This window comes from Triticum dicoccoides, chromosome 2B (assembly GCF_002162155.2).
Source record: "Triticum dicoccoides isolate Atlit2015 ecotype Zavitan chromosome 2B, WEW_v2.0, whole genome shotgun sequence".
NCBI classification, from domain to species: domain Eukaryota; kingdom Viridiplantae; phylum Streptophyta; class Magnoliopsida; order Poales; family Poaceae; genus Triticum; species Triticum dicoccoides.
The window spans coordinates 395,599,106-395,619,613 of NC_041383.1; the positions used below are offsets into that span (position 1 = coordinate 395,599,106).

At 43.1% G+C, this 20,508-nt stretch overlaps 1 protein-coding gene across 1 annotated transcript; it reads left to right on the forward strand.

The window, feature by feature from the left end:
- Nucleotides 1–1,427: 1,427 nt before the first annotated feature.
- LOC119367739 lies at nucleotides 1,428–2,273 on the forward strand. The gene has a single exon (XM_037633167.1). It carries the CDS (start codon nucleotides 1,561–1,563, stop codon nucleotides 2,041–2,043), a length of 483 nt encoding a protein of 160 aa, XP_037489064.1. The 5' UTR covers nucleotides 1,428–1,560; the 3' UTR covers nucleotides 2,044–2,273.
- Nucleotides 2,274–20,508: the final 18,235 nt, after the last annotated feature.

Sequence of the window (20,508 nt, forward strand, 5' to 3'; positions counted from 1 at the left end):
AGATAAATAAGGGTTCGCATTTTGGCAAACTACGTTCATATAGTTCGTTCCGGTCGCATGTGGGTGTTTTGAGGGACAATGTTGGAGCTTGGAGATGCCCTAACTTACATAACAGTCCTGGAAACTTTTTCCCCGAGAAAAAAATTGTCGAAACATATCAACATGAGATCTAGTTTCGAATGTCTCGTCGCAACGGATTTAATAGCAATTTAAAAAAAAAACAGACCGACGGCTTAAGCAACAAAACATTTTAAATTTTTGAAATGAGAAAAATATGGGATGACATCAGTTTTTACTCTGGTGCGTGCATGATGAGAGGTGTTCGTCTCTATCGCTAAAATTGAAGTATTCGCTATATATCACAGTCCTAAATTTATACTACAACTAAAATCTATCACTACATCTATTGTTATCAGCAGTACATACGGCGCCCTTAATTTGACGTCCCCACGCAATTCATACCACCACGCGTTCATGAAATCGCAAGGCTGGCACGCTTTGATTGCTTGCTCGTCCCAAAAGTCAGCCATGGACCGTGCACAGGTGAGATCATTGATCTTCCATGTGAGGGCGATGATCTCTACAAAACTAAGACCAGCATATATTAGTTAATGTCTATGTCAGTAACTCTGTTAGTATTAGTCAGAGATAACCCGTTCCAAGTGTTGTGTTTCATAATCAAGAACTGAAGGGTCGTACATACACCACCCGATGTTTCCTTCCCCTCCAATATTTTTTTAACTAACTAAAATAAAAAGGCATCTGATGCTTCTTATGTCTTGAAAATAGCCGATACCAATGGTGGCGGCCATTTGCATCTTTCTGTACTCCTAAATTGGATGTGATGTTGTGGTTTATAAAACAGAGGAAGATGTGATGTGATGTGACTATGGTTTGGCTAGTTAGGTTGAGACATCCGTTAGGGCACAAAGAAAGTTTGGATCAACTGAGAGAGCGCGGTCCGAATCCCGTCGGTATTGACAGGGGATGCTCATCGGAACGATCCAGTTTCGTATAGCAACTTCATTTGGACCGAGGCTATTAGGGATCAAATCCACAAATTTCGCAAGTATCTACACAACATCAATGACAGGTTCTTCGTATGATTGTGAATTTACCCTCTAGACCCTCTACGCTATTCATCAATTCTTGGAGCCGCACTCACGTGAATCCACACGCATCCCTGATGCAATGTACACGCGTGTGTCTACCCTGTAATCACAACTTGGGACGTGCACCTGTCAAGTGCCCGGTCATCAGCAGCCACCCACCTTTGGGCTCGTCTCTCACGATGGCACAGAAGAAGAAAAATATAGTACTCGTATTATATTTTGTACAATTATTATCGCGTTGAATAGTACTCGTAGTAAGCAAAACAAAGACCATATATCTGCAAATCCGATTATCTGCTCTCTCTCTCTCTCTCTCTGTGTATATAAGCAACCCCCTGAATCGCGAGCCGCATCTCTTCTCTTCTCCCGGTCCATCTCTTGTTCGAATTAAGCTAGTAGTATTACCGGTGTGATTAACAAAGGAGTGGAGGGGCTTAACAAGCGGGGCATGAGCCGTATGGGCAGCAACGGCGGTGGCAAGCTGGCGAGCTGGCTGTGGCGCGCGCCGCGGCGGGCTCTGGTCCGGGCGCGCGACCTCTACGTGCGGAGCCTCACCAGCTGCGCGGGCCAATTCCCATCCGACGCCTCCTTCGGCTACCCGTCCTTCGCCGCCGCGCCTGCGCCGTGCAGCAGGGCCGCCGGCTACCACAGCTTCTCCGCCTCCCCCTCATCCTCCTCGCGGTCCTACGGCGGCGACGGCGACCTGCGGGAGCTTATGCGCGCCGCGTCGGAGAGGCGGGCGGCCCCGGAGCGCCCGCCGGCCGTGCCCAGGAGCCGGAGCGTGGCCATGGCGAAGATCGACGAGGACGGGCCGTGCGAGTTTGGTCTCGCCGGCGACGGCGTGGCGTTTGCCAGGAGCCGGAGCTGCGCCGTCTCCGCCGGCCGGGCCAGTGGGCAGAGGGGGAGGGCCGCCCATGTGCCTGTGTCTTGATCGATTGTTGCACTGGGAAGCTTGCCTCGCGTCCAGCCTTCCTCTGTTTTTCCCCTTCGACTTCGAGTGTGCAGAAATCTGCAATCGTGCTGTAAATCTAGTTAAGAAAGCTTTGTAGAGTATGCCTTGTGCTCTGTTAATCCTTCTCGCACCATTCTGTTCTGTCTGGAAATTATTCTGGCGCATTCGCTTGTAGTAATATCTTCCGCGCAGCAGTCGCATGATATGCGATGTCCTCCTTTTCTTCTCTGTCCTTATCTTCGATCATGTTTACTCTCTGCCACGGCCCATCCGGATCCTTGCACAGTTGCATCTAACTCATCTAAAGGTACTAATTAAAACTAGTTTTCCTACTACATTTATTGTCAATCTAACCCTGTTATTCAAACACCTCTTCGATTGAAAAAAATTGGATGGAAACCGTCTCCACGAATCCTCCCGTGCGTACCCGACGTGAGATTGTGCCACCTGTCCCCTATTTGCATCCCACAGAATCAGCTATAGCGCTCTTTTTTTAGCTCGTTCCGTCCCGGCGCTTCCGCTCGGCTCGATGGGTACGCTGTTACATCGGCTCATGAAACCGAACTCGATCCCTCATCTGGTTCGACGCCCAACGGCCAGCCAAGACCGAGCAACGCCGGCGGAGCGGGGTGGCGGCGCCGGCGGAGCGGAGTGGCGGCGACGGCGGGCCAGGAGGCATCATGGACAATGTGAGAGCTTGTGACGCCCCGAGATCGATGCTCTAGTTGCCTTTCATTTATTTTAGTTGTTGTTGTGTGTTTATTGTGTTTGTTGCACTATCATAATTGTTTCGCATATTTCATTCCTATGTGTTTATGCCATGATCATGATGAATACCATTGCCATATTTTGTTTATTGCATCATGTTCATCTTTTATTATATTGCATTGTGCCATTTCATTTTGTTGCATTATGCCTCTTGTCATTTTGCATTATGCCATCCTTTGCCTGATGCATCATGTTATAGCATTGTGTCATCCATGTTGTTTCCAAGTCCATCACGTGCATTGCCCCTACATTATGTGTGTTGATTGCTCCATGTATGATCGTGCATATTCACCTCCTCCTTCCTTCTTCTTTCTTTCATTTTGACAAGTGACCTTTTCCCCTCCTCCATAAATGTTCATTCTTTTCCTAATGTTATTGCATCATGCCTACACCCTCCCTGCCAATTTTCAGCTCATTTGAAGATGTTTTGGTTGGGTTCAAAAATGGCCCAAGTTCAAACTTGTATTATTTTTCTACCTCTAAAAATGTCCGAAGCAATTTTATCAAATGGTGCATAATTCCAGGAGGCTAGGGGTACATCTATTTCCTCCTCACCCCTCTCCTTTACCACTGGGCTTTTTGCTCTTTTGTTTCTGTTTGAAGAAATGGAAAAGGAAGAGCAGCAGCAGCTCAGCGCAGCAGAGAGCAGCCCAGCGACGCAGAGCCCAGCAGGCCCGAAGCCCAACTCCATCCCTAGGTAGAATTCTCACGCGGCCACTGTTTACCCCTTCCCCGGACCCACCTGTCATTCTCTCATTCCCCTTACCTTTTATTCCTCCACTCGCCAGCTCTCCCTCACGGTAAAACCTGCGAGCAGGGGCACATGGCCTCGGTGGCAAGCCACGGCGCCTGCACCCTTCCTTATAAACCCAGCAGCCTCCGCCCTAGGGTTCCCCCATCCTCTTCATTCCCTCGCCCGTCACCGCCAGGAGGTTGGTCAATCCCCACGCTCCTGCTTCCCCCACCTCCAGGAGCCATGGGCGGCGCAGCCACGAGCTCGCCGCCGGCATAGGAGAGCCTTTGGGTCCCCGTTTCTTCGTCTAGATTCAGGAGGAGGCTGCCCCGATGTCATTCGCATGCACAGCCGAGCCCGAGGACTACATCCACGATGTCCCCTTCTTCCTCTACTTCGTCTCCTTCACGGATCGGAGAAACACCAAGTTCAGCGAGCTTCCTGTCGTCTTCGTCAGCGCCTCCCCACGCCGCCTCTCTGCCTCTCCTTCCACTACGTTCGCGTCCACGCGCCCTGGATCAGCTACATCTTCTTCCTGGAGCGCGTCTTCATCCACTTCCTCCTGTACGTCCTCGTCAGCGCGTGCTTGCCTCGACTCCACGCCTTCGCCATGTTAGACGACGTCGGCAAACCCCTTGGTGAAGCCCTGATACTTCCCATCTCCCTGTCTATTCTCGTTTGTCCGCATAGCCATCGTCCGCGCGTCGCTGGTTTCGGCCGCCATGGCCATGACCTCGAGCTCGAGTTCTTGCTCGTGCACGTCGTTGTACACCTCTTCTGTTCGCTCTGCTTCTTCTTCTTCAATCAAGGGATAGGTTCTCGGTCGGGAGCCTGGGATTAGCAGGGTTGTTGTCATTCTTCTTTTTTGTTTGTTTTCATCCGTAGCCGGATCCTGCTCTTCTGTATGATGACTGCTATGTATTGATATGATGTATTCATGTTGTAGCTTGTGGCGAGTGTAAGCCTTTATCTTGTATTCTCATATATTCAGTACATGATATGTTGTAATGATATCCACCTTGCTATGCGCTCGAAATGCGATTGTGCCCCAATCATGAATTCATCACGTGATTGGGATAGAATCGCATCTTGGGCGCTACAAGTTGGTATCAGAGCCTCGACCGACCATAGGAGCCCCTTGATTGATCGTATCTTGGCCGTTGTCAAGTCTAGAATAAAAACAATTTTGGAGTCTAGTTATATTGGAGAGTAGGAATTCTTTTTACTCCTCATCCCCATCGTCGGTCTGGTGAAGAATCATGATGTAGGTGTTTTGATTCTAGTCCTCTTCCCTTCAAATTTTTTCTTTAGGATCACACAGGTGTTTTCGTTCGTTGTCAATGCTTTTCGTCTGTTTCTCTGCAAGTTGATTCGATCCTCTTCAAGATCAATTCTTTGTTCTTCTCAACTGTGTCCATTCCACCCGTCTCAAGTTGCCTTTGTTTTTCCCCACCCACCCACCCTTTTCTTCACGGAGCCGCAATCCTTAGTCGAGTACGCATTCTATTCAGGATAAGCCTCTTCATTGTTTCCTTAATTGTTTCAATCGATGAATTCTCATCTAGTTCATCATTGTTCGTCTTGCTTTCTTTTCTGGTGGATTCAATTCAAGTGTTTTGATGTTGATCGTATTCTTTTCCTTGGCTCAAACATTTTTCCTTGCACGTTCGCCTCTCGCTATTCAATTGTTCCGGAGTTTCGAAGATATCTCAGCAGATTCGTGCTTTCGCTCAAGACTCGTTCATTCTATTTCGAGGGTGTCACCTCATTCAAGTCTTTCAGTCGCTCCGGTGCATCATTTCTCATTCAACAACCCTTTTCAACGGTGTTTTCTCTTCAGTGGGCCCTTACCCACAGGTTTTCCCCCGGGATCCTACCCGACTATTCCATTTTTCCAGATATTCACAAATTATATCCAAGTTCGACGTCACGATGAGTCATCTTCAGTCGATTCTCTTCTTCGGAATTTCTCGTTCGTCTCTCCATATTTTCATTTTCATCATCCTCTTTCTCTTCTGTTTCGTTCCTAATATCTCGGGAAGAGATCTTCTGTTAGTGGGGGAGTGTTGTGATGCCCCGAGACCGATGCTCCAGTTGCCTTCCATTTATTTTAGTTGTTGTCGTGTGTTTATTGTGTTTGTTGCATTATCATAATTGTTTCGCATATTTCATTCCTATGTGTTTATGCCATGATCATGATGAATACCCTTGTCATATTTTTTTTAATTGCATCATGTTCATCTTTTATTATATTGCATTGTGCCATTTCATTTTATTGCATTGTGCCTCTTGTACTTTTGCATTATGCCATCCTTTGCCTGATGCATCATATTATAGCATTGTGTCATCCATGTTGTTTCCAAGTTCATCACGTGCATTACCCCTACATTATGTTTTATTGCTCCATGTATGATCATGCATAATCACCTCCTACTTCCTTCTTCTTTCTTTCATTTTGGCAAGTGACCTTTTCCCCTCCTCCATAAATGTTCATTCTTTTCCTGATGCTATCGCACCATGCCTACACCCTCCCAACCAATTTTTAGCTCATTTGAAGATGTTTTGGTTGGGTCCAAAAATGGCCCAAGTTTGAATTTTATTCAAACTTGTATTATTTTTCTACCTCTAAAAATATCTGAAGCAATTTTATCAAATGGTGCATAATTCCAGGAGTCTATGGGCACATCTATTTCCTCCTCACCCCTCTCCTTTACCACTAGGCTTTTTGCTCTTTTGTGTCTGTTTGAAGAAATGGAAAAGGAAGAGCAGCAGCAGCTTAGCGCAGCAGACCCGCAACCCAACTCCATCCCCTGGTAAAATTCCCACGCGGCCACTGTTTACCCCTTCCTCGGACCCACCTGGCATTCTGTTGTTCCCCTTACCTTTTTCTTCCTCCTCCGCCAGCTCCCCCTCATGGTAAAACCTGCGAGCAGGGGCACATGGCCTCGCTGGCAAGCCACGACGCCCGCACCCTTCCTTATAAACCCTGCAACCTCTGCCATAGGGTTCCCCCATCCTCTTCATTCCCTCCTCCGTCATTGCCAGGAGGTTGGTCACTCCCCACGCGCCGGCTTCCCCCACCTCCTGCAGCCATGGTCGGCGCGGCCACGAGCTCGTCGCCGGCATAGGAGAGCCTCTGGGTCCCCGCTTCTTTGTCTAGATGCAAGAGGAGGTTGCCCCGATGTCATTCGCGCGGACAGCCGAGCCCGATGACTCCATCCATGATGTCCCCTTCTGCCTCTACTTTGTCTCCTTCACAGATCGGAGAAAAGCTCCAAGTTCAGTGAGCTTCCTATCGTCTCCGTCAGCACCTGCCCACACCGCCTCTCCACCTATCCTTCCACTACGTTCGCGTCCACGCACCCCGGATCAGCTACATCTTCTTCCCGGAGCGTGTCTTCATCCACTTGCTCCTGTACGTCTTCGTCAGCGCGTCCTTGCCTCAACTCCATGCCTTCGCCATGTTCAACGACGCCGACAAAACCCGCGGTGAAGCCGTGATACTTCCCATCTCCCTATCTATTCTTGTTTGCCCGCATAGCCATCATCCGAGCGTTGCTGGTTTCGGCCGCCATGGCCATGAAATCGAGCTCAAGTCCGTGCTCGTGCACGTCACTGTACACCTCCTCTGTTCACTCTGCTTCTTCTTCTTCTTCGATCAAGGGATAGGTTCTCGGTCGGGAGCCAGGGATTAGCAGGGTGGTTGTCGTTCTTCTTTTTCGTTTGTTTTCATCCATAGTCGGATCCCGCTCTTCTGTATGATGACTGCTATGTATTGATATGATGTATTCATGTTGTAGCTTGCGGCGAGTGTAAGCCTTTATCTTGTATCCTCATATATTCAGTACATGGTATGTTGTAATGATATCCACCTTGCTATGCGCTCAAAATGCGATTGTGCCCCAATCATGAATTCATCACATGATTGGGATAGAATCGCATCTTGGGTGCTACAAGTTGGTATCAGAGCCTCGACCGACCATAGGATCCCCTTGATTGATCATAGTTTGGCCGTTGTCAAGTCTAGAATAAAAACTATTTTGGAGTCTAGTTATATCGGAGAGTAGGAATTTTTTTTACTCCTCATCCCCTTCGCCGTTCTAGTGAGGAATCGTGACGTAGGTGTTTTGATTCTAGTCCTCTTCCCTTCAAATTTTTTCTTTAGGATCACATAGGTGTTTTCATTCGTTGTCAATCCTTTTCATCTGGTGCACTTCTCTACAAGTTGATTCGATCCTATTCAAGATCAATTCTCAGTTCTTCTCAACGGTGTCCATTCCATCCGTCTCAAGTTGCCTTTGTTTTTTCCCACCTAACCATCCTTTTCTTCACAGAGCCGCAATCCTTAGTCGAGTACCCATTCTATTCAGGAGAAGCCTCTTCATTGTTTCCTTAATTGTTTCAACCGGTGAATTCTCGTCTACTTCATCATTGTTTATCTCGCTTTCTTTTCCGGTGGATTCAATTCAACTATTTTGATGTTGATCGTATTCTTTTCCTTGGCTCAAACATTTTCCTTGCGTGTTCACCTCTTCCTATTCAATTATTCCAAAGTTCCAAAGATATCTCAGGAGATTCGTGTTTTCTCTCAGGACTCGTTCGTTCTATTACGAGGGTGTCACCTCATTCAAGTCTTTCCGCCGTTCCGGTGCATCATTTCTCATTCAACAACCCTTTTCAACGGTGTTTTCTCTTCAGTGGGCCCTAACCCATAGGTTTTTTTCCCAGGATCCTACCTGAATCTTCTATTTTTCCTGATATTCACATATTCTATCCAAGTTCGACGTCATGATGAGTTATCTTCAGTCGATTCTCTTCTTCGGAATTTCTCATTCGTCTCCCCATCTTTTCATTTTCATCATCCTCTTTCTCTTCCATTTTGTTCCTAAGATCTCGGGACAAGATCTTCTGTTAGTGGGGGACTGTTGTGACGCCCCGAGACCGATGCTCCAATTGCCTTCCATTTATTTTAGTTGTTGTCGTGTGTTTATTGTGTTTGTTGCAATATCATAATTGTTTCACATATTTCATTCCTATGTGTTTATGCTGTAAGGGCATATTTCTCCCTAAGTGGTTTTGGTGATTGATGACAATGCATTTGCGGACTAATCATGTGCATTGAGCATTTCAGATATCTCATGTTTAGGCACAAGACGATTCGGTGCCCCTCGGAGCCTATCGAAGACGGTGTTTCTCTATGTTTCTTTTCGGTGGATTTGAGTCGTAGGAAATCCGTACTATTAAGAGGGGGTCCGCTTTGAAATGGTTAGGTTGGAATCAACACGTACACATATGTTCCTTTGCACCACCTTTCCTTCGCTTCTTTGGAGCATCGGTCGTTTCCCTTGTCGTTGCGAAGATGAAGGCTTCCAAGTGCTACTATTTTGTGGCTTGCGGTAGTACTGCTCAAGGGAGTAGTAGTACCGCAGTGGCCCACGGTAGTACCGCCCGCTGCAGCGGTAGTACCGCTCCTAGCACGCGGTAGTACCGTGGCCTCTAGCCCAGAACGGTGAAATGCACTAAAGTAGGGGCGGAAGTAATTTTTTACTTCCGCACCCTACGCGGTAGTACCACTCCTTGTGAGTTGTAGTACCGTGCAGGATTTTTGCACAGACCGAAACTCAATGGAAGTAGCCACAGATGTAATTTTATTAGTCCATTCCTTGCCAGCCCAGATGGAACCCTGCCTTGCGGTAGTACCACAAGGGCGCGCGGTAGTACCGCTCCGGCGGGTCTACCGCTCATTGCTTTACACAACAGGGCATTGTCTGGCCCATGTCACACAAGCGGTAGCACCGCAATGCCCAACAGTAGTACCGCATGTCATTGCGATAGTACCGTGGGTATGTGCGGTAGTACCGCATGTCGCGGGTTGAACTAGTGGATAACGGTTGGATCCTTCCTCCCACTATAAAAGGGGGGTCTTCTTCCCCAAGTTGACCACCTCTTCCCTCCCCAAGCTCCATTGTTGCTCAAAGCTCCATTTTCGCCCGATCTCTCTCCCTAGCCAATCAAACTTGTTGATTTTCTAGGGATTGGTTGAAAAGGCCCCGATCTAGACTTCCACCAAGAGAAATTTGATTCCCCCCACTAATACCTTGCGGATCTTGTTACTCTTGGGTGTTTGAGCACCCTAGACGGTTGAGGTCACCGCGGAGCCATATTCCATTATGGTGAAGCTTCGTGGTGTCGTTGGGAGCCTCGACTTAAGTTGTGGAGATTGCCCCAACCTTGTTTGTAAAGGTTCGGTCTGCCTCCAAGGGCACCAATAGTGGAATCACGGCATCTCGCATTGTGTGAGGGCGTGAGGAGAATACGGTGGCCCTAGTGGCTTCTTGGAGAGCATTGTGCCTCCACACCGCTCCAACGGAGACGTACTTCCTCTCAAAGGGAAGGAACTTCGGTAACACATCCTCGTATCCACCGGCTCCACTCTTGGTTATCTCTTACCTTTACTCGTGCAAGCTTATATTTTGTTGTATCCCTTGCTTGCTTGTGTGCTTGTTGTTGTTGCATCATATAGGTTACTCACCTAGTTGCATATCTAGACAACCTACTTTGATGCAAAGTTTAAATTGGTAAAGAAAAGCTAAAAATTGTTAGTTGCCTATTTACCCCCCCCCCCTCTAGTCAACTATATTGATCATTTCAATTGGTATCAGAGCCTCATCTCTTTATTAAGGACTTTACCGTCCGAAGAGTATGCTTTACATTTTAGACGGTGGGGAGGAGCACCCTGGTGTGATTCCGTCCTCGTCTATGGCCGATGGGGGATCCTCGGTCTCCCGTGAGGAGTTCAATGCGGCTTTGGACACATTGAAAACCTCCATGACGATCGAGGTTGAAGCATGGTCAACAAGTTTTTAGAAGGCCTTAAATTATCCACCGCACCAATGAAGGTGGGTGATCCCGCTAACAAGGTGACGGGTGCTAACTCCGATAAGGGGGAAGCTACTAGTGACAAAGTTCCTTTATCTAGTGGTAGAAGTGGAAATGGCATCTTTGCCCATGTTGAACCTCCACTTACTTATGGAGGACCGGTTCCCTCCACTCATTTGAATCATGTTGGTACTCCTCCTAAGTTTGTGAAAAATGAGGATTTTGCCTCTTCGGTCTATCACTTTAAATGTCATTCAAATCATAGTAAAGTAATCTTTGGAGAATCATTGAGCAAGTTTCTACCCACATGACCCAAGCAACTTTACCCCTAGAGAAGCTGCGGATAATCAATTCAACGAGTCCGCTCCCTTCATCATCCAAGATGCAATTCCATCAGAAGATATTGCGCATCTCCGACCTTTCACCGTGGCCAAGGAAGCATGACAACATGTTGTTTCCATTTACAAGGGAAGCACAAGCATTCAACGCTCCAACTATGAAGTGGTGCAAGATGAAGCCAATGAGTTTGCAATGAATGAAGATGAAGAACCTCGTGAGCTTTACCGGAGATTAACCACTCTCGCGGTCTCACTCCGAGATCATGGGAGCAAGGATACAAATGCAAATTGGATCAAGCGCAAGTTTCTCAAGGCCATGATGCCTTACCATAAGGCCATGTCCTCTGTCATCCGTCAAAGGCCGGACTTCCACACCTTGTCCTCAAGTGAAGTGTTGGATGAGTTTGTGGCAATGAGAATCTTGGACAAGACCGCCAACAATGCGGTATTGCATTCTCAACGAGCAAAGAAGCCCAACCTTGCCTTGAAGGCCAAGGCTAGTGTGGAAGAAGAGGATGAAGAGTAAGAAGAGGAGAGTAACCCTGAAGGTACAAAATATGCTTATCATGAGCACATGGCTCTCACTTCAAGGCAATTTTGGAGCAAGAAGAACTCAAGGCCCAACTTCAACAAGAACAACTCAAGTGGCGCCAAGTGCAAGCAACGTGTGAGGACATGCTATAATTGTGGTAATGTGAGCCAGTTTGTTACGGAGTGCCATGTTAGTCCCAAAAATGATATAAATGTGTAAAATAAAGCCCATAAACATCCAAAAGGGGTAATAGAATAGCATGGAACAATAAAAAATTATAGATACGTTGGAGACGTATCAAGCATCCCCAAGATTAATTCCTGCTCGTCCTCGAGTAGTTAAATGATAAAAACAGAATTTTTGATGTGGAATGCTACCTAGCATAATTCTCAACGTAACTTTCTTTATTTGGGCATGAATGTTCAGATCCAAATGATACAAAATGAAAGTTCATATTAACATGAAAATGGTGATACTTCAAGCATACTAATCAAAGTAATCATGTCTTCTCAAAATAACATGGCCAAAGAAAGTTATCCCTACAAAATATATAGTCTGGCTGTTGCTCTATCTTCATCACACAAAGTATTTAATCATGCACAACCCCGATGACAAGCCAAGCAATTGTTTCATACTTTTAATAATCTCAAACTCTTTCAACTTTCACGCAATACATGAGCGTGAGCCATGGACATAGCACTATATGTGGAATAGAATGGTGGTTGTGGAGAAGACAAAAAAGGAGAAGATAGTCTCACATCAACTAGGCGTATCAACTAGCTATGGAGATGCCCATTAATAGATATCAATGTGAGTGAGTAGGGATTGCCATGCAACGAATGCACTAGAGCTATAAATATATGAAAGCTCAACAAAAGAAACTAAGTGGGTGTGCATCTAACTTGCTTGCTCATGAAGACCTAGGGCATTTTGAGGAAGCCCATCATTGGAATATACAAGCCAAGTTCTATAATGAAAAATTCCCACTAGTATATGAAAGTGACAACATATCACATATGAGACTCTCTAACATGAAGATCATGGTGCTACTTTGAAGCACAAGTGTGGAAAAAGAGATGGTAGCATTGTCCCTTCTATCTTTTTCTCTCATTTTCTTTTTTTCCTTTTTTCTTTGGCCTTTATTTTTTTTGGCCTTTCTTTTTTTTCCTTTTTCTTTTCTTTTCTTTTCTTTTTGTCAAGTCCGAAGTCTCATCCTGACTTATGGGGGAATCATAGCCTTCATCATCCTTTCCTCGCTAGGACAATGCTCTAATAATGAAGATCATCACACTTTTATGGATTTACAACTCAAGAATTACAACTCAAAGCTAGAACAAGATATGACTCTATATGAATGTCTCCGGCGGTGTACCGGGATATGCAATGAATCAAGAGTGACATGTATAAAAATTATGAAGGTGGCCTTGCCACAAATACGATGTCAACTACATGATCATGCAAAGAGCAATATGAAAGTAATGCATGTCATATGAACAGAACGATGGAAAGTTGCATGGCAATATATATCGGAATGGCTATGGAAATGCCATAATAGGTAGGTATGGTGGCTGTTTTGAGGAAGGTATATGGTGGGTGTATGGTACCGGCAAAAGTTGCGCGGCACAAGAGAGGCTAGCAATGGTGGAAGGGTGAGGGTGCATATAATCCATGGACTCAACATTAGTCAAAAGAACTCATATATTTGTTGCAAAAATCTAGAAGTCATCAAAAACAAAAGTACTACGCGCATGCTCCTAGGGGGATAGATTGGTAGGAAAAGACCATCACTCGTCCCCGACCGCCACTCATAAGGAAGACACTCAATAAATAAAATTGTGCTCCAACTTCATCACAAATCGGTTCACCATACATGCATGCTATGGGAATCACAAACCTCAACACAAGTATTTTTCATAATCACCTCAACTAGCATGACTTTAATATCACTACCTCCATATCTCAAAACAATTATCAAGCATCAAATTGACCATAGCATCCAATTCTTTTTTATGATAGTTTTTATTATACCCAACTTGGATGATCATCATTCTAGGACCAACTTTGTAACCATAGCAAATACCATGCTGTTCTAAAAGACTCTCAAAATAATATAAGTGAAGCATGAGAGACTAGTAATTTCTACAAAATATAACCACCGTCGTGCTCTAAAAGATATAAGTGATGCACTAGAGAAAATGACAAACTACTTCGAAAGATATAAGTGAAGATCAATGAGTAGTCGAATAATTGTGCAGCTATGTGAAGACTCTCTAACATTAAGGAATTTCAGATCTTGGTATTGTATTCAAACAACAAGCAAAACAAAATAAAATGACATTGCAAGGATAGCTCAACTCATGTGAAGAAGCAAAAACTTAGGCTCAACCGATACTAACCGATAGATGTTGAAGAAGAAAGGTGGGATGCCTACCGGGGCATCCACAAGCTTAGATGCTTGAGACTTCTTGAAATATTATCTTGGGTTGCCTTGGGCATCCCAAAGCTTGAACTTTTGTGTCTCCTTAATTCCTCTTATATCATGGTTTCTCTTTTTATCAAAAGCTTCATCCACAACAAACTCAACAAGGACTCGTGAGATAGGTTAGTATAAACCAATGCAAAACCTTATCATTTTCTAATGTAATAAATCACTAAAATTATTATTCAACATTGCATACTAAATGCCTCTGCATTTTTAATACTCCTATCCTCAAATAGAATCACTAAACAAGCAAACATATGCAAACAATGCAAACATAACAGCAATCTGCCAAAACAATACAGTCTGTAAAGAATGCAAGAGTATCAATACTTACCTAACTCCAAAAATTATGAAATAAAATTCCCATAGTAAATTTATCAGAGCTCATTATGCAAAAAGTTTCAACATTATATCATTCTCTGACTTTTCTAGGGAATTTTTGCAACAACGGTAAACTTTCTGTTTTCAAACAGCAACATGTATACTAGCAAAATAAGCATGGCAAAGGCTATCCTTGACATTTTTATTGAAACTAAAGATGCAAAACATTATTATAAATAACATAAAGCAAATAATAACAAGAGAAAATGACGCTCCAAGCAAAACACATATCATGTGGTGAATAAAAATATAGCTCCAAGTAAAGTTATCGATGAATGAAGACGAAAGAGGGGATGCCATCCGGGGCATCCCCAAGCTTAGGATTTTGGCTATTCTTGAATATTACCTTGGGGTGCCTTGGGAATCCCCAAGCTTAGGTTCTTGCCACTCAATATTCCATAGTCCATCGAATCCTTACCCAAAACTTGAAAACTTCACAACACAAAACTCAACAGAGAACTCGTAAGCTCCGTTAGTATAAGAAAATAAAACCACCACTTAGGTACTGTAATGAACTCATTCTAAATTCGTATTGGTGTTAAACCTACTGTATTCCAACTTATCTATGGTTCGTACCCTTCGATACTACTCATAGATTCATCAAAATAAGCAAACAACACATAGAAAACATAATCTGTCAAAAATAGAACAGTCTGTAGTAATGTGTATCAAACGTATACTTCTGGAACTCCAAAAATCCTACCAAATTAGGAAGTCCTAAGAAATTTGTGTACCAATCCAGAGCAAAAAGAATCAAATTTACTGGGTGCAAAAGTTTCTGATTTTCAGTAGGATCAACACAACTATTACGTAAGCTATCCTAAAGGTCTTACTTGGCACTTTATTGAAACAAAAGCTATAAAACATGATTAGTAGCATAATCATGTGGACATACAAAAACAGTAAGGATAAATATTGGGTTATCTCCCAACAAGCGCTTTTCTTTAATGCCTTTCTAGCTAGGCATGATGATGACAATGATGCTCACGTAAAAGATAAGAATTGAAACATAATGGGAGCATCATGAAGCATATGACTAGCACATTTAAGTCTAACCCACTTCCTATGCATAGGGATTTTGTGAGCAAACAACTGATGGGAACAATAATCATCAAGCATAGGAAGGTAAAACAAGCATAGCTTCAAGATTTTCAACACATAGAGGGGAAACTTAACATTATTGCAATTCCTACAAGCATATGTTCCTCCCTCATAATAATTTTCAGTAGCATCATGAATGAATTCAACAATATAACCAGCACCTAAATCATTCTTTTCATGATCTACTAGCATAGAAAATTTACTACTCTCCACATAAGCAAAATTCTTCTCATTCGGAAAAATGGGAGTATCATAAGAGACTTGAACACTAAAAATTGTTTCCACATTAAAAGAGTAATGTTCAGAAAAAGGGTAATCATAATCATGACAATATTGATAAATATAATCATCACTAATTTTTATAGCATAAGTTTCATCACAATAATCATCATAAGTAGCAACTTCGTTCTCATCATAATCGATTGAAACCTCTTCCAATATATTGGAATCATCACTAAATAAAGTTGACACTCTTCCAAATCCACTTTCGTATTCATCACAATAAAATTCAACATCCTCCAAAATAGTGGGGTCACTACTTCCTAAAGTTGACACTCTTCCAAACCCACTTTCATCAGTATAATCATCATAGGTAAGAGGCATGCTATCATCATAACGACTTTGCATATCAAAACTTGGGATGCTAAAAATATCATCTTCATTAAACATAGCATCCCCAAGCTTGGGACAAACATTAATTTTAGCAAATATATTCTCAAATATGTCATTCTCATCAAACATAGCTTCCCCAAGCTTGGGCCTTTTCATATCATAAGCATAATCACTCTCATCATTAAAAATATGGATAGCACCAATAGTAAAGCAATTATCATCATCACAATGAGTAGTAGGAGCAACATCATTTGGGAGGGATACCTTTTTACCTTTGTTGCTCCTTCTTTTATTTTTATTCTTCACATTATGTGTGGGTTCAACCTTCCTCTTTGAGCTCCTTATTGATAAGATTGGTTGAATAGAAAGCTCCTCCTCGTTGCCTAATTCATCATAAGAAATAATAGGAGGAGATTGGGAAGTACCTTCCCTTTCATTAGTATTCTCATCATCTTCTATTTGCTTTATTTTCTTTAGGTAATTGGCAATATAAGGATTTTCAATGCAATTCTCCGCACAAAACATATAAATCTTTTCTAGATCAATATCAAGGAAATGCCCAAGATTAATTTCTGGAATAGGCTTAGTTAAATGTTTCAACTCTTCATAACCCAAAAGCAAACTAAGTTCATTATAATGTGCAAGGGAAATCAAATCATCACAATTTTTGGACACGATTCGGTCATGAAACCATTTGCATCGGAGATGTAAATGACCACGTTCATTGCAAAGTTCACAAGTACGACAAAGGAATTTTAAATTTTTAGCACTCACATCTAGCCTTTCTTGCAACCATTTAGTTTCTAAATGCTTATGCCTCTTGCAATATATATCTTCTCTATTTGGTGTGTTCATGCAAACATGCACTCCACAAAAGTTGACATGCTCATAAGAGATATTTTCATCATGACTAGAGCAATCATCATTAATTCTATGGATATTCAAGGAGTTTATACTAACAACATTGCAATCATGCTCATCATTCAAAGATTTAGTATCAAGCATTTTAATGCACTCTTCTTCTAGCACTTGAGCACAATTTTCCTTCCATCAAACTCACGAAAGATATTAAAAAGACGAAGCGTATGAGACAAACTCAATTCCATTTTTTTATAGACTAAACTAGTGATAAACAAGAAACAGAAAGATTCGATTACAAGATCTTAAGATATACCTTCAAGCACTCACCTCCCCGGCAACGGCGCCAGAAAAGAGCTTGATGTCTACTACACAACCTTCTTCTTGTAGACGCTGTTGGGCCTGCAAGTGCACAGGTTTGTAGGACAGTAGCAAATTTCCCTCAAGTGGATGACCTAAGGTTTATCAATCCGTGGGAGGCATAGGATGAAGATGGTCTCTCTTAAACAACCCTGCAACCAAATAGCAAAGAGTCTCTTGTGTCCCAACACACCCAATACAATGATAAATTGTATAGGTGCACTAGTTCGGCGAAGAGATGGTGATACAAGTGCAATATTGATAGTAGATATAGGTTTTTGTAATCTGAAATAATAAAAACAGCAAGGTAACTAATGATAAAAGTGAGCGTAAATGGCATTGCACTGATAGGAAACAAGGCATAGGGTTCATACTTTCACTAGTGCAAGTTCTCTCAACAATAATAACATAGATAGATCATATAACAATCTCTTAACATGCAACAAAGAGTCACTCCAAAGCCACTAATTGCGAAGAACAAACGAAGAGATTATGGTAGGGTACGAAACCACCTCAAAGTTATTCTTTCGGATCAATCTATTCAAGAGTTCGTACTAGAATAATACCTTAAGACACAAATCAAGCAAAACCCTAATGTCACCTAGATACTCCATTGTCACCTCAAGTATCCGTGGGCATGATTATTCGATATGCATCACACTCAGATTCATCCAACCAACACAAAGTACTTCAAAGAGTTCCCCAAAGCTTCTACCGGAGAGTCAAGAAAACGTGTGCCAACCCCTATGCATAGGTCCATGGGAGGAACCCGCAAGTTGGTCACCAAAACATACATCAAGTGGCACGTGATATCCCATTGTCACCACAGATAAACACGGCAAGACATACATCAAGTGTTCTCAAATCAAAGACTCAATCCGATAATATAACTTCAAGAGGGAAACTCAATTCATCACAAGAGAGTAGAGGGGGAGAAACATCATAAGATCCAACTATAATAACAAAGCTCGCGATACATCAAGATCGTGCCATAGAGAGAACACGAGAGAGAGATCAAACACATAGCTACTGGTACATACCCTCAACCCCGAGGGTGAACTACTCCCTCATCGTCATGGAGAGCGCCGGGATGATGAAGATGGCCACCGGTGATGGATTCCCCCTCCGGCAGGGTGCCGAAACGGGCTCCCGAGAGGTTTTTGGTGGCTACAGAGGCTTGCGGCGGCGGAACTCCCGATCTATCTTGATATTCGATGTTTTTAGGGTACGTAGGCTTATATAGGCGAAAGAAGTCGGTCGGGAGGTGCTCGAGGGGCCCACAAGACAGGGGGCATGCCCAGTAGGGGGGGGGCGCCCCCCTATCTCCTGGCCTCCTCGAGGATCTTCTGACGTGAACTCCAAGTCTCCAGGATCATATTCTTCCAAAAAATCATGCTGTCGAAGGTTTCATTCCGTTTGGACTCCGTTTGATATTCCTTTTCTTCGAAATACTGAAACAAGCAATAAAACAGCAATATGGGATGGGCCTCCGGTTAATAGGTTAGTCCAAAAAATGATATAAATGTATAAAATAAAGCCCATAAACATCCAAAAGGGGTAATATAATAGCATGGAACAATAAAAAATTATAGATACGTTGGAGACGTATCATGCCCATATGAGAAGACACTACTGCAGGCTACTACTAACGCGACACTACGATCAGAGATCCTTTGCCGAAATTGTGTGCGATGCCATAATCGCAAACGATGGTGTAAAAAACCATCAAAAAAGGTGCAAAACGTTTGCGATGACGGATGCATCAAACACGGTTCAGATTTTAGTCGCGTGTGGATGTAGGGCATACGGTTAATCCATTGAAACTGTCTGCGATGAGGCAGAACAACAGAAATAGGCATGCATAACAATGTGTGTGCGATGCAGGACACACGGTTAATCCAATCGAACTATTTGCGATGAGGTAGAACAACAGAAACGGGCAGCCATATCAATGTGTGTGCGATATACGGCATACGGATAACTCGGACGAATTGTTTTCGATTAGGGAACACAATAGAAACGGTTCAACTTAACAAGATGTGTGTGATATGCGGCATACAGTTCACATGGATGAACTGTTTGCAATGAGCCAAAAGAATATGAACGAGTCATGTAAAGAAGACATGTGTGATATGTGGCAAACAGCCGACTCGGATGAACTGTTTGCGATGAGAAATTACAACACAAACGGTCAATACAGTTACTTCGTGTGCGATTCTGCGTGTACAAAAAAGTTTGAAAAATGCAAACTAGTTGCTTGCGGTGGCGGAGTATCACACACGATGCGTCTGTGAGTACTCATGTGCGATGATTAGTATGTTACACATACGTTTCCTTATGTTAACATGTGTGTGAATTTGCAATATGGACAGTTAATATGCAAATGCCTTTTGGATATCAGGCACACGCTTAAACTCAATGACTGTGTACGATACTAATACTTTCCATGAAAATTTATGAACTTGGGTAACAACATTTGAGTAACATATATATAGTGGTTACACTATTCGACAAAAGGAGGATCTTCGTAACACGGTTTTGACAACCATATCCATATCTACATACTTAACATTAGTAACAACTATCACATCTTAAAAGGCTAAGGGCCAACAATCATACGGTCCATATCTACATACTTAACATATATAGTAACAGCCAGCACATTTTAAGAGTCTGAGGGCCAACAACCACAACTATCCACTAGAAGCAGCTTGATCACGGTGACTCGACATCTCGTTAATGAAAAGGAATAGCCCTCCTGTGCCTTGGTAGAGCATGAGTAAAACAGTGTCTCCAATTTTCCAATATGGATGCATTGCCACGAGAAGCGGGAACTTGTTAATTTGAACGGTTCCATTTCTGCGGGAAATGCAGTACCTTGCAATCACTTTGGCGTTATTAGCACGCACAAGTGTAATTCGACCACGCCGGGAAATCGATCCAGGAACTGCTACAGGGGGCAATTTCTGTTAACATGTAGAATAAAAAACAATTGTAACATATTGTTGAAGATATATATAGTTTATGAGCATCACCATTAAAATAAGAATTTTTACTAGCATTTTGTGCACACAATTGGTCTTGTTCAGTGTGTGCACCATAGGTCTAATTAATCCCATCCAAAATCTAGCGTTCATACACTGTGCTATCTCTATCAAATTATCAACAAAGTTTATGACATGCTTCAAGTCCTTCCAGTGAAATTTGGTACGCTTAGCAACATACAGGTCATTCACTATGCTTACAACATATCCTTCTTAAAAGGTGGAAAGGTATTATTTATTCAGAACATGGCAGAAGAATATATAGCGTGCATAAATTGGTAAATAGAATTTGTTACTTCCTAGGAACGCAGTCAGAATATGATATCACAATTGGTTGTTTAAATAGTGATCAATTG